Source organism: Vidua macroura, chromosome 3 (assembly GCF_024509145.1).
Source record: "Vidua macroura isolate BioBank_ID:100142 chromosome 3, ASM2450914v1, whole genome shotgun sequence".
In the NCBI taxonomy this organism is placed as follows: domain Eukaryota; kingdom Metazoa; phylum Chordata; class Aves; order Passeriformes; family Viduidae; genus Vidua; species Vidua macroura.
Genome location: NC_071573.1, coordinates 11,731,248 through 11,744,859, shown reverse-complemented (window position 1 = coordinate 11,744,859; position 13,612 = coordinate 11,731,248). Strand labels below are relative to the sequence as shown.

Genomic DNA, 13,612 nt, shown 5'->3' with positions numbered 1-13,612 from the left:
CTACCATCTATATTGTTAACAGACAAATAATACTATCTCTGGTCATTTTTTCAAAGTTACAAACATTCCTCTGCAACACTCCTGAGTCAAGATGAGGCAGCAGTGTTTTCATCTGGCAAGATATGTGCAGAGCTAAGCAGAAGAAAGGCAGCAAAAACATCTCTTGGTGCTCTTTACAGGAACCTGAGGCATCAGCTAAAATGCAGCACCTTACTGTGAAAAAGGTAACTTCTGCCAACTGAACTGACTTTTTTTGATTGCACTTATGGAAATAAGGACATGTAGAACATACTGCTTTTAATTATTAAAACCTGAATTCAATTAAAAAAAAAAACAAAACAATAAAATCTAGAACTTGGGGATGTACAGAAATATCCAAAAAACATGTGAAGTTCTTCCACCACCATCATCAGATAATAAAAAGCTGATGCACACATGCAGGTCAAACCTCAGTAAATATACCACTGATTCTCTTTTCGCTCATTTTTTATGACAGTGTACAAACAAAACCTAGAAAATTTTCAGGGTTCAATGTTACATGTATATTTGTATAGTTATTTAAAAAAAAGGAACTGGACTCCTAAGATATTTGAGTTCTTAACACAGAAGCATTTATGATATTTGAAAACTACTCCAAAACAAACATAACACCTTCTACATTCAAGATATACCACTAAACTCTTTTTTCTGCATCATATAGCAAGTTTTAAACATATGCAATTACTACAGGGGACCAAGGATGTTTGTTCTATCCAGTTGCTTGTAGCAGAAAAACTTTCATAAGTACTAAGAATTTATTTATGGATTGTTAACTGGTCATAACACCCAAGAAGAAAGGGAAAACCCTCATTAGAGCACCACATACCTCTGCCAAGAAAGTCAAATCAATATAACTACCCTGGTTGTGGCTCCACCATGTTAATAGACATTTTATAGTAATGAAGCTCTGAAGAAAGGTTTGATGAATTTGACCTTAATACCTTTAGATCACAAACCTATCTAAACAAATCTAATCAATGTAACTTAAAATCAGCTGATTTTTTTTAGTTAGAGATGTCTGAGTTTACTTACATAATGTTTAAGAACTCCAAACCCTTCTTATTGAATAATTCAGTCCTAAACTAGGAAAAACAGCACAAGCTGAGACATTCTAAATGTAAAGATTTCTTCCACATTGACTTAGAAAAAATACCTGTTTGTAGTTCTTTTAGAGGTAAACAGTCCCTTTATTATGTTTTAAATTAACTACTAAAAATTATCAATAACTTTAATAATAATAATCATAATTGCTATGAATATGATGATTGCTATTATTATTAAGAAAATACACCAGTTTCTTAATGGAGATGAAGGTACACTTGTAAGAAAATAGTTTGACATTTGCTACTTCTGCTACTACAATACCTTAAATAAATATACCTTTTTTTTTCCTCCTGAGCCAGCTGGTGCCTTAGATATTCCAGCATCTTAAAAACTAGGATGAAAATTACCGACCCTTTAGATTTGTTTAATATTCATCATTATCAAAAATGTTGAAGTAATGTAGTGTGAGTGTGATCTCTTTGTGCCCACAGCTATCCAAGGAGTAATACTGGGTAGACAGAAGTTTGGTTGTTCTTTAATAAAGAAAGCAAATTAGGAGAGCTATGTACAGGGACATCTGAATCTCAGTGCCAGCTGCCATATTAAAAAAAAAAAAAAAAGAAGCAAAAAAAAAAAAACAAAAAAAAAAAAAAAAACAAAACAACCCACTATCACATCCGATGATTTGTTTGTACTGTAATACATTCCAGCAACACATCCACAGCACATCCACAGCACATTTTGGTCTTATTAAGCAGAAAAGGGGATTCAGGAGGGATCAAGAAGGATTTACCAACATATGCAACTATGGCTCTAATATCTAGAATACTGATGAATATGCATTGTATGTCCTTTCAACATAAAAGGCTAAGAAACTTTAGAAAGAGGGCCCTTCTTTGTGAGAGGAGGAGTTAATTATTGTATGGAGAGAATGTAGTTTGCATGTAGTTAAGACAATGATAGCAGTGCTGCCAAAGATTCATATGTAACTTTTCACTTCCCTGGAGAACAATACACGTTTGTGGGTGCAATATGCAAGCAGGGGGAAAGAGCATTGCATCTCTTGTTACATTTCTGCCCCCAAGAAGAGGGGGCCCCAAAGAGCCACCCAAACTAAAGCTGAATAAGGCTTACTTATCAATCTGTTATTTTTTTTTCTTTCCCAAAAGGTATATATCTAAACAAAAAGACACAACATTAATAGAAAGAGCACAAGACCTATAAAAGTGAAAGAGTTTAAAGTCCACATCTGATCTACATTTATACATTCAGAGAATGTGCAATATTACATGAAAAAAATTCAAAAGCAGATAATATTTTTGAAAAAACAAGTGTTACTTTGAGCATGATATTCTTTACAAATCGAAGGCCTTCCATGATATACTGAAACAGACATTAGTGGTGATCTCCCCTCCTTGTATAAATATCTGAAGGGAGAACACAAAGAAGACAGAGCCAGTCTCTTTTCAGAGGTGTCTAGTGACAGCACTACAGGAAATGGGCATAAATTGAAACACAGGAGGTGCTGCCTGAGCATAAGGAACTACTGTTGTACTGTGAGGGTCACTGAGTGCTGGCACAGGTTGAACTGAGAGCCTGTGGAGTCTCTGTCTTTGGAGATATTCAAAAGGACATGGGCCTGGGCAAATGGCTCCAAGTGGCCCTGCTTGAGCAGGGAGGGTTGGATCAGATGACCTTCAGAGCTCCCTTCTAACCTCAACCATTCTGTGAGTCTGTGCTTCCTGATATCACAGCAAGGACAAGATACACTTAACACCATCTGTATTACTAGGCATAAATCTATCCTCTCTGGCAAAAGGGTTTATTAGACATTTGATTCAGAAACTCATGTAGAAGTCTTATCTGAAAGTAAATTTGGTAACTGTTTTCCTTTTCATTTATGACTTGTCACCCAGGCTGGAGAAACTCACTCTAGGCTTCACATTAAAAGGCAGTTTTATTTCACAGCATGACTTGAAGCAGTACATAATACTGAAGTCATTTTCCTTCTTTCAGATGGTATTTTTTTCTAGCTTTTAAGACACTTTATAATGTGTAACCTCACTGAAAACACATACTGCAATAAATATTATAAATCATGCATAGATATCTCAGAGTTTCTAATAGAATTGAGTTAAAATATACTCTCTTATCCTATTAAAATAAAAGAACTTACATTATTTTTTTCAACATAGAGGCAAAACAGTTTCCTTAACCAAGTTTATTTTGCATGAAAGAATTGCTGTTCCTATCTTTTGAAATGGATAAGATATTTTTTTCATAAATCAAGTATGTGTTTTCATTTACTGTATATTACAATTTATGTCCAATGTAATGAAATTTTTCTTAAGGGATATTTAAAAATAAATGAAAGAGGTAGCTAAAAGCCTGAATAAAACCATGTCAAGTCTTCTGAATCCTCCCAACTGTTCTCTTCAGATGGAGCTGAGCGTTTTGGAAATCATCCCTAATGGCATTGTGACTATGTGAGACAGGTGCAACAGTGAGGCTTTGTTTTAAGAGGTTCAGCATGAAGTGAGATTTAGAGCCAAAGAGAGAAGTGGAGAAGAAAGAATAAATTTTGTTGTAAAATAATAATTTTCAGCCACCCAGTGTTGAGCTTTCTTATTTCTGTAGGTGCCACTGTATCTTAAACAGGGCCCAAGAATATCTGTTGGAGCAGCCTCCCCAGAGTGCATCTGGATTTGGAAAAATCTAACATATCATCAGAGAAAAGAGACTTTTAAAGACAGAATGCAGGAGATATCCTGTTAGTGTCTTTTTTTTTTTTTTTGGCTATTTTTTCCCCTGATATCTATGTTATTAAAAGCAATAAAGACACTTGATGAGTAATGGCAGAATCAGACCTGCAGACGCCTTGCAATCATCATTAGGGAAGTTCTATCAGCAATTCCAAATTTGGAGTCAGCTCAGCACTGAATTTATTTAATGCTGATACTGTGCACCAAGTCACTGTAAGCAATGTGAGAACAATAAGGAAGAGTGGATGACACGAACTCCTTGTGTGAATGGCAGTCCCAGCAGCTCACATTCAGCATCCCTGTTGCCATCAGCTCACTTCATAAGAGAAACGAGTGCACAAAAGAGCACATCTCCCTGTGCAGCAGGTAGGGAGAACATCAAAATATTGCCTGATTTCTCTCTGGAATCCTGGCATAGCTGGGCGTGGCCTAAACAACAGAATAATGCATCTGTATTTAAGATGTTCCCTCTCTCTCAAAAAGCACTGGTTCATTAGGAAAAAACATTAGGCTTACAATTAATAGTGCTGACTTAATATAACTAATAAAAAAAGGATTTCCTGATTCTGTGGAAACCCTGGGAAAAAATTGTTCCAAGAGCTTATTTTCTCTGGCCTAGTCTTCTCAAGGCAGCATTAGCATCAGTGCCCAGTGGTGGCAATTTAGATGTCAGAATTGAGGCATTTTCCATTACTTATGCAGAAAGAAGCACATATACTGAATACGTGTAATTTCCTGTAAATGTTACTTCTGTCAGCCAAATGCAGTGAAATTAAGCTATTTTTGTACTTATACATTCATTAGCAGGAGCCCAACAATAAATGGTTGTTTCACATTTGTTTCTTTGACCAAGGAGTCAGACATTACAGATAACTTTTTGTATGCACAGTATTCAACAGAAGTATTTTAACACATAGTATTTGTCATGTACAAGCTATAATATATACCAAAAGCATTTGTATCCTCCCAGAACACATGTAATTTTGGAGAGACAAATACCTATGTTGCCCATTCTCAAGAATTCAATCACATTTTTAATATCTTCCCAGCCTGTAAATGAGATCACACTTTTTCACATACACTTCAGTGGTTGTTTATTTTGAAGTTTACCTTTAAAGGACAAATTGATTTTTTCTAATCTGTTTGCCATATTACCCCAGTAGTGTAACCATCAGAGGGGAGAAGCTGACTCAGCAGCAGTAAGGACTACATAATTTCAGAGGTGCTACTTGTCCCATTTTCTTTCAGTCAGCCTTGCTTTGATGCAGTGAGCAGTACCCTTTCCTTTCTCTGTCACCGTGGGAGGACACAAGCAATTAATTCCAGGAATAAAAGTGATCTCAAATGAGCAGTGGTGAAAGGTTATGCACTGTGAAATGGAGTTTTACAATGATATATTAAAAAAAAAAAAACAAACAAAAAAACAGAGATAAAAAGTAAGCTGCCTTTTTATTTTATATTATTGTAAAATCTGTGCTACGTTTACATTAATCAAAAAGAAAACACTTTACTAAAATAGCTTAAATAGAGCTAGGAAATAAGAACTCAAAGCAAATTACAGTGTTACAGATCTTTCTCTTCCTAGGAAATATGAAAATGTCAAATACCCAACACTGTACTATCATCTATTAGGAAGACCACTAACACCATTTACTACCTGTTATTTATCAGTCACTGAAAGGCACTGAGAAGACTCTTGTGCAAAACTGTGATGTACCACACAGCCTATGCTGACAAACCACCCAAATCACAAGCCTTTCATGGTTCCAGAAAAACAAAATTCAGCAAATGTCCATTTCTTAGGTTTAAGATGAAAAGAAATAGATGTAAGCAAGATCCTTAATTTGAAAACAATGGAAGAGCAGTTCTGTGGCAGAGACAGTTTAACAAAACCTGTGAAGTCAAGAGGCTTCTCTGAGGCAGAAAGGGCAGGGACAGCAATGGGACAGTATGCACCAGATGTGCTGTAAGTGACAGAAACTAAATATCATCTCAGCTGCAGGGAGTTAGATCTGAATATAACTCCCCATGTCTGAAAAGATCTGACATAATGATGTGAATGCTTGCAAAGTATAGAGGAGCTATGACACTCCTTTGGTGCTTGTGCTGGATGATATACTGAAAACTCAGTACTAACTGGCAAGGGCACGAGAAGAAGAAGAATGATCATGTAGTGATGAGTCCCCAGAGTAGAAATGGCCTCACCATAGCACCTGTGCCTGAATAGGGAGCCCCAAAGTCTATTTGTCACACTTCAATCCAGACTCTTACTCTGGCTGAATTCTGAATTATGACAGATACCAAATCAAATGTTCCTGTCTTTTTTTACCACGAGTACACACAGAGTCAGATGCATTGGGAAAGTGTGGGTTTGTGTATAGCCTGGTGCAAATCAGTTCTCAGACTCTAGCCTTCCATTCAGATACACATTTTCCATTTCACTAGAGAACTAGCACTGTGAATGTCAACACTGTTACAGCTCCCAAAGGACTGCAAATGTGACTGCTCTAATCAGACCTTTTTGTGTGGGTTTTTGTTTGTTTATTTTGAATTTTCTGTTCCTTTGTTGTTTGGTTTGTTGTTGGGGTTTTTTGTTTGTTTGTTTTTGTAGGGTTTTTTTTTGTTTTGTTTTGTTTTGTTTTGTTTTGTTTTTTCTTGGTTTTTTTTTTTCTTTTTCTTTTTTTTTCTTTTTTTTTTTTTTTTTCCTGGAAAGAGGAATGCCCTAATTTTCTGAATCATAGCTACTAAAATTTTCAAGCTATATGAAAAAACTTCCTGGTAGGCCTATAAGTGGCCTAGACAAGACTCCCACATACCAATCTTTATGGATATATTTTGTGCTTGATAATTAGAAAAACTAGGGAGATGTGATATTTTTACAGTGGCGTTTTCTTATAACTAAATTAACCTGCATACATCTCCCATAAAGTATTAGGTAATGAAATTTGTAATGTGACAAATTGACAAATGTAATATTTAGATAGATGTCCTTGGTAAAAATAAAAAACAGTGGACTGTTTAATTTCATAGAAATATGGTATCATAAATCTAATCTGAGCACCATACATTAAAATAATGCTATGCAAATAGCCATGACTGCTAAATATGGTTTTAGAATAATGCTACTTAAATGAATAAGTAATATTTTAAATGTCAGCCAACACATCATGAAAAAAGAAAGCTCAATTTAATTAGGCTGGTCATTTGTATCTTAGGTAGTCAAAGGATTAGCATGTAGAGTAAGTGAAGGCTGCACAAAGCTTTGTGCAGGTTTTACACAGGTATTCACTTTCATCTCAATAAAAGATTTAGTGTAACAAATGTTGGCTTACAGAGTGCTTTGGTGCTTATGGCACAAAAGATCTTCTGTGCTTCTGAGCACAAAAGAAACTTGCTGTGTTGCCATGTAAAGGTCAGGCACAGTTTTTCAAGACTGGGGTAAAAAAGAGATCTAAAAAAAGAAGTGGCTTTGTTGACAGATCTGTAGTATAGGGTACAGAGAAGTTTTTTTTTAATAGTTTGTTTATGTCAACTTTATTTTAACTAATTTCTCTATAAAACGAGAACAACTGTAGTACCAGTAGAGAGGATATCTATTGGCAATCACTGGTACAGCACTATGGGATTGGAAGGACAGAGGGTTTGGGGTAATAGACTAACTTGAACTTTTTTAACCTTTTCAGCAGACTTTGTCTACTGTAGACTGCAATGCATCGAAGAAAGCAGAGCTAATACAGCTCACTTGCTGTGAGAGACACACTTTTGCCTGGCCTTAACACAGAGTGGTCTCTATACAGTAAGAAATAAGTCTTAGGACATATTAGAAGCCACTCCAACTGGAACTATTTTCTGTCTCCTTGGAAAGTGGAGCAGAAAAGAAGGTGGGGCAGACACATGAAAAATCTGCGCCTACTCTTTATAACCACAGGACTGAGATAGATGCTGTGTGTTTATAAAACTGACTTGCATAGCACATTCATGACATTAGGAGTGCCCATATTGCAAACACTGCACCTTGGAAGCCCATAGGACTGCCAGCCCAAACTGCAGGGACAGCATGCTCACTGCTCCTAACTACTGTGCTCTGCTTCAATTTGAGTGGCAAAGAATTTTAACAGATTTTCTCTGTTTTGGGGAGAAAGTAACAAGAATCTCAGGTGCAAATTATTTTCACAGCCAAGCATTATTTGAAAACTAAAACAGAATAAAATTATCATTTTAAACTTTCCAGAAGATATCTCCCTTTCCTCTTCTGTACTTTTAAGCTGAAGTATCTTATCATATCTTCTAAAAGCTGGAATTTTTTGAATCAACCTTGAAAATTGGATCAGCTTCCACTACAAGTTTCCAGCCACTTTCTTTTCATATGTACTGTAAAATATGTTAATAGAAAGAAGAAGCAGCTGTAATCTGCTCATTCAATTGAATTTATCAGCCTGCATATATTTATTGTGTCATTGAACCTGTATTTGCCAAAAGAATGTAGGCCCACGTACATTCCAGGCAATCGGAAGTTATTTATAGGTGCACACTACTGAAACTTCTTATAATAGCATCTCCACCATGGAGTTATGAGGAATTCCTGGGAGACAGGGTTGATGTTTCTGGGGCTTTTTTTTAAGTCTTCATAACCAAGAACAGTGTAGATTCAGTGTAAAAGCTGAAAAGTTTGGAAATGTATTTAGGTTTACTTAATACAAGGAATTCAATAATCCCAAATCAAACAGCACAGATGTGAAAGTCATCATTTCCAAAAGTGGACATGCTGAAGGAAGCTGCTGGGTGTAGCAAAGGACTTATGCTGTGTGATGTCAATGGAATCTGTAAGATTCAGACTCATCTAGTGATGCAAGCAATGCCTTTCAGCAGCACTGACTTCATATATACAAGCTGAATACAATATTCTCTGTGTTTTTATCTATTGGAAATGTACATTAATGGTGTCTTCTCTTCTGTCTTGATTTATATATGATTCAAGCCTATACTAATCACCAATATTTGAATACAAATTTTGAGAGAAAATAATCCCCTTAGATGTGTTCATCTGGAACACCACAAAATGCAACACTGAAGCCTCTTAAGTAAAGCAGAGATAGTTGGTTAATTCACACAAAGCTGAGGAGCATTGTAGTTGTGGCTTTTTGAATTAGATGTGTATAAGTATGGTATGGTTTATTCTTTTCAAGGAGAATATAGAACCTGGGTTTTTAATTGCTATTTTTTACAGTGCTATTACATATATATTACGTATATTACATATAAAGACATTGAAGCACCGTGCTACACTGAGAACACAAAGCTGATACTTTAAACCACAGCAAAAAGACAAATTTAAACACTTGAGCATGGGCTGAACATGAAAGTTCCTTATAAGCAAATTATAGCATGGTATGACTCAGTCTTCTTCAAAACCTAAGCCTCTCACATAACAAACCTGGTTGACTAACACAGATTTAGGAGAGAGGAAGAACTCTCATTCAACAGTAACACAAGCAGTGAAATTTAGCAGCACTCAGACAAAAGAAAAAAACCCTTCAAAACTTTACACAACTGCACATTCAACTCATTCCCCAACACTCTCTCATTTTAGGGTGCAAACCAAGCTTGAGAGATCTCTTACTAGTTTTCTGTCCAAGAACAATAACTTTTCCTTGACTTTACACCCTGCAACAGGGCTGGAAGGATTAATATTCTCAACTACACATCTGTTCAAAAACTTCCGGCCTCAGCCCATAATGGTCACAACCTAGATCTGAATTCAGGTGTTTCTGAGGCCTTAACAACAGCTCCAAGCTTTGAATAAACATCTGTCATCCCATCTTTTTAGCACATATGTAGTTGCATAGATTGTGCATGCAATCAGGTTAATCATTAGTCCTTTAAATAAAGAGCTAAGTATGTCTTTCAAGGGCTGGAGCTCTAGTCTGCACCATGTTCCTTGTATATGCTTCAAATAATAGAAACAAGTGAGTGAAATTTTCAGCATCCTTTGAACTACTCTTCTCAGCTATAAACAGCAAGAAAAAAAAAGTAAGACTACATATATACATAGCCATATGTATGCAAATAGAAAAGACTAGATATGTCATTTCCATACACCCCAAAACCTTGAAACAAATCCAAAAAAGCTTACCCTTGCCAACGTCAGGGTTCCTTGTTTACATACACTGCAGCGGACCCTCAGTTTTCCAGGCTTCACAGCTTGGCAGAAATTTTTGCAAAAAACATAAAAACTGTTGTAACTTGCTGCACCTGTCAAGAAAAAAAACAAACAAATAGAAAACAACCACTTTTGATATCTACTGAAAATCAGCAGCAATCTGTCATGAAAGCTTTCTGTTTGACTCTATAAGTGACAAGTTAAAATAATTTTAATTTCTGAAGACAGTTTTGTGATCATCTTTTCTTGCCTGGTCTAGTTCCTAACACCTTCCAGTGACTCCTGCTTCTTAATCAATAAGTACAGGTGAACTACACTATAACTCCTTGAAAATGCATCCAGAGCTTACTACCGATCAGCACCAACTGAAATCTTTGACAAGTGATGTATGAGATTAATTGCCCCAACCCTCCATAATTTGCATCTCACTTTACTCTAAAATTGTCTAGCTGCAATTTTTATGAGGTCAAATTGCATGAAAATTTCTTTAGATGAAGTTCAAAAGATGAGTTTGACTGATATCACAACAAGAAAACAATTTAGCAAATTTACTTCTATTCATGGAAGACTGGAAGCCAGTTCTTTATTCTTGCTGGCAGCCTTATAACCTTGGAAAGTTTGCAAACTGCTGCCAAGATATTAGGCCAAGTAAATTTTCAAGGAAAATGAAATGAAACGCATTCTGTTCTGTGAAACTATGGAACAGAATGTGATATGCAGAGAATCATGAAAGCCCATGGCAATGCTAATGAATTTGATTTCACAGGCAATGCTGATCACTGTTTGAGTGAAGCACTTTTTAGAATAGCTATGGCTATTCCTTACAAAATGTTGGAATATCCCTGGCATGGTTTTAATCAAGACTGGACAGCTCCAATGTCAGAGACTCAAGGTTATCATCAGAAGTTGAAATGAAACCAGAATAAAGTTTCAAACAAAAATTTCTCAATATCAAGAGGAGATTTGACCCATTAACAGTGGTGAACTTCAGAATCAGTAGCAATCCCTCAGAGATGAAAAGTTTTTCACTGTCTTTCTCCCTATTCTCTTATTTATCCCTACACTGATCAGAAATATATGTTTTATGTACATGTGAATACTAGCACATTACCACAGTAAATACAACCTGGAAAAATATTTTTTAACATGGCTGACTTCCTTTATTTTTACATGTCCTTCATACAGTAAAGGGTCAGACTCTGTTTCTGCCAATGCAAAATGTCAATCAATTACCTTTTATACATATTCATGGCTGTCCTGATTTAAACGTGCTTGAATATAACATAAATGTAACTCGAATATAATATAAATTACATTTATAATACAAATATAATTTCAGTTTCCAAAACTCAACCTCAGCGAACTGTGTCATACAAAAATTCTTTTTTTCTAAGAAAAAGTATGCAGGTGTCTACAAAGAAGATGTCCATAGTTGAAAAAAAAAAAATAACACTTTCAATTTTTCAGAAACATTAGCTACATTAAAGTATATCAGTGATGTATCCAAAACTAATTTTAGTCAACTGATCTATCAAGTGTTTTCACTATGCTTCCTTGGAAAGTATTAACCACCATGGCAGAACATAAAGCATTACAGAACTTAAATGGAATTCAATTTTTGTGGAAAACGACACACACCCATATATTCACACACTCACACACTTTTCATATGAATAACTCAAAAGACTGAGAGTACACTTCTCAAATCAATCTAAAACACAGTTCTGGGATTAAAATAATTAAATTAAAGGAAAAAAGGCTTATGCTGAGCTAATTAATATATGATTCAATGTTGTGAAACTTAATATGATGAAGTTTTGGACATCTGGATATCCATTCACTCGTACTTTCCTGGAGGCTCTGATTACTGGAACTGAGAGCATGTCTGAATTAGACTTGATTTGAGCTAAAATCCACGTCAAAAATCTGAACTATGGTATTGCATATGAGAAGGAGGACACCTGCAAGTGATTTAATTTTACTTTTGCAGAATCAGCAGATCAATCAATAAGAGTAAAGGTCAGTGTCTTTAGCACAATTCAAAGGGAATACTTCATGACTTAAGAAAGCAGGGATGCTGTTGCTAGTAGAGGTCCACAATAAACAAGATGATTTTAGCCACTTATTCCTGACTTGGCATCAACAGCAGGAAGTGAGACCAGAGCCTGTTATCTATTCTGTTATCACCAGTCCACTCCCATTGTTCCAATTTTCTATGTGGGCTGTCTAATGGGACTACTGAAATTGCTGTTTCTATTCACAATCATCCTGAGTAATTCTGTGGTGCCAATGCTCACTGTCCTAGTTCAGTCCTACACTCCAAACTGATTCCTGGCGTGACTCTAATGAAATCCTTCCAGTTAAACAAAACCATCTTATTGAGTACATGAGCCCTTACAGCATAAAATAATTTGTTAATTGGCTGATGCCTTTCCTGATCCAGTCCTCCACTCCCTGCTGTCTTGTGTCCCTGTCTCACATTTTATGCCAAGGATTAAAATTTATTTCAAGGATTAAAACACTTGAGCCAGGAAGCATGCTCTCTGTCTGCTTTGTGTTCTAAGCTCATTCCATCTGGACCCAAAGATAAAATTATTTTATTGATAATAGTCTGCAAAATAGTCACAGGATAGTATGGCATAAATCAGCATGACTGAATACTGCAGTAAAAAATAGTAGTCATAGGAGAAACCTAAAATGAGACGTATTGCTGATTTACTATAGAGGATAAATCTTATGCATTAGCTTGATATTTGCTCTGTGCAAAAATAGACTACATTAGCTCAATATTCATTTTTCTTAGCACTTTCAATTTTGTTTTCAGTTTTCATGAATATAAAAAGTCCCCCCAAACACATTCCCTGCGCACAAATTTGAAACACAAGAAACAAATTTATAATATAATGGGTTGGAGCAGTTAAGCAGCACAGATCTATTCAGAGACACAGAATAACTTGAGAAATATCTGCTATAGCAAGGAAGCTGGATAGGCACAACATGGCAAGAGGAATGCACAGATTTTAGAAGGAACGTGTTAAATGGAGATTTTCAGCAACACAATTCACCATTTGATGCAGATGTGCTGATCACATTCTCAGGAAGTGCAGTTACATCATTAGGTGCAGGTCCTGAGCAGCGTCAGCAGACAAAACAAAGACTTAATTAAAAATGCAAATGCTGCAAGTCTGCTTACAGTACAACACTGATGGCCAGCATTAAGCTCTTTACTGACTTGTTCATGCCACTGGTTCATATTACCATGGCCCTTGGCTGACTGCATCCCCTTGGACCCCTTTTCAAAGAAACTGAAAGACACAGGAACAAGGAAATCTGTCTTATGCACCAGCTCTGACACATTAATAAAAAATGTAATTATGGCACAGTGCCAGTAATCACTAAAATTGCTGCGGAACCAACCATATAAGTAAATGTATGAGGCACACACCTTTTGGGTATACAACTTCAAGGAGAATTGAGAAAACAATCTCTGTTTTGCAGCTTTTGCTTCCAAAGATCATAAAAAGCCACTTATTACATGCTAGTTTTAAGAAAATGCTTGATGGTTTTCCCTGTGGAGTTCATTAAATTAAGTTGCCTTTACAGGCCA

General features: G+C 35.9%; 1 protein-coding gene across 1 annotated transcript in view; it reads right to left on the bottom strand.

Annotated features, from left to right (window-relative positions):
* The window catches only part of PRKN (parkin RBR E3 ubiquitin protein ligase), a 673,918-nt gene that overhangs the window by 433,272 nt on the left and 227,034 nt on the right, over nucleotides 1-13,612 (bottom strand). Inside the window, exon 4 of the mRNA XM_053972975.1 lies at nucleotides 9,979-10,097. Within this exon, the coding sequence (XP_053828950.1) occupies nucleotides 9,979-10,097 (119 nt within the window). The remainder of the gene's footprint in view (nucleotides 1-9,978; nucleotides 10,098-13,612) is intronic.